Source organism: Morone saxatilis, unplaced genomic scaffold (assembly GCF_004916995.1).
Source record: "Morone saxatilis isolate NCDOM2014 unplaced genomic scaffold, NCSU_SB_2.0 Contig14, whole genome shotgun sequence".
In the NCBI taxonomy this organism is placed as follows: Eukaryota; Metazoa; Chordata; class Actinopteri; family Moronidae; genus Morone; species Morone saxatilis.
Window position 1 is genome coordinate 19,487,996 of NW_023339696.1, and position 1,261 is coordinate 19,489,256.

Consider the following 1,261-nt stretch of genomic DNA (forward strand, 5'->3'; position numbering starts at 1 on the left):
CATTAGAAGTAATGGCAGAGGGGGATTCCATGGATTCCTGATGAGCCTTTAGTGTGTGAGTATGTGCTGAAGCGTGAGTGGACATGCTAGTTTTCAGAGTGTCCGCCTGTGTCACTGTAGAGGAACTTTAGGAATTTCCTTTGTTGATAGCCCCCCTCCCCACTTTCCCCACTGAGGAGGAGGGAGGCACTTTCCCACACCACATATAGGGCTTTTCTGTGAGGGAGGGGCTGAAACAGTGATACTGATAAACAGCAGAGGAGGGACAGAGAGAGAGGGGCCTTAGTTGGGTTGCAACATGAATACACACGCATTTGATAGAGTCCGATTTCCGTCTGTGGACAGATTAAACACTGCTGTCTTAGGGATGCAGGCTGAACCAGTTGAGCATAAAACTGACATGCACAAAATGATGACTTAAGGACAACTTACGCATTGCAGTATGGTCTCTTCTCAAAGCCTTTGTAATTCTTCATGTTTAGAGTCATTTTGCAGACCTCGCAGCTGAAGCATCCTTTATGCCAGTACTGTAAACAACAACAAAAAAAAGACACAAAAGATTGAGCGGGTGATATTAAGAAACATTTTGTTTTTTTTTTTTACCTTTCTCTGGCTCCAAAAGGAGAGCCTAAAAAAAACACACACACGACGACACACACACACACACACACAGAAAAACCATACATCAACTAGCACAGAAAGCTAATTTAATGAGTAAACTACTTTTTCTTCCCTTGAGGTTTCACCGGTACAAGAGCTGTTTACAGACAATAGAAATAGTGACTGAAAGAATGTGAAGCACTGTGGTAACACAGTAGTTTGTGTATGCTGGCACTGAAACCAACATCCCCTTTCTGACAGCAAATTGTATGGCTACTATTTATAAGTAACTGGTGTGAAGGATGAGGAAGAGCTGTCAAGCTTGTGATTGACAAGTATGCATCTGAATTTTTGCCCGTCTTATCTGGCGCAATCAATGTTCACACTTTTGTTGTACCCATGAGCTCAGATGTGTGCGTGGAGAATGATGGGTTTTTGTTTATTCCATATGTACCAACAGAAGGTGTTTTAGCTTCGTGCTGCAGAGACTGTGCTTCCTCTGAAAGCCACCTAATGACTATCTGTCCGTCTGCTCCTCTCTGCAGGCCTGCATGTTTCTGCAGCTCCTCCATCCAGCTTCATAAGACGCCGTGTCTCTATCTCCCTCACCACCCTTTCTCCGGTCCTCCCACCCACCCGCTCACCTCCTTTCCTTTTCTCT

General features: G+C 44.6%; 1 protein-coding gene across 3 annotated transcripts in view; it reads right to left on the reverse strand.

The window, feature by feature from the left end:
• The window catches only part of lasp1 (LIM and SH3 protein 1), a 23,593-nt gene that overhangs the window by 14,617 nt on the left and 7,715 nt on the right, over nucleotides 1-1,261 (reverse strand). For all 3 annotated transcript variants that reach the window (XM_035654900.1, XM_035654898.1, XM_035654899.1), the window contains one exon: nucleotides 433-527. In XM_035654900.1, the coding sequence (XP_035510793.1) occupies nucleotides 433-527 (95 nt within the window). The remainder of the gene's footprint in view (nucleotides 1-432; nucleotides 528-1,261) is intronic.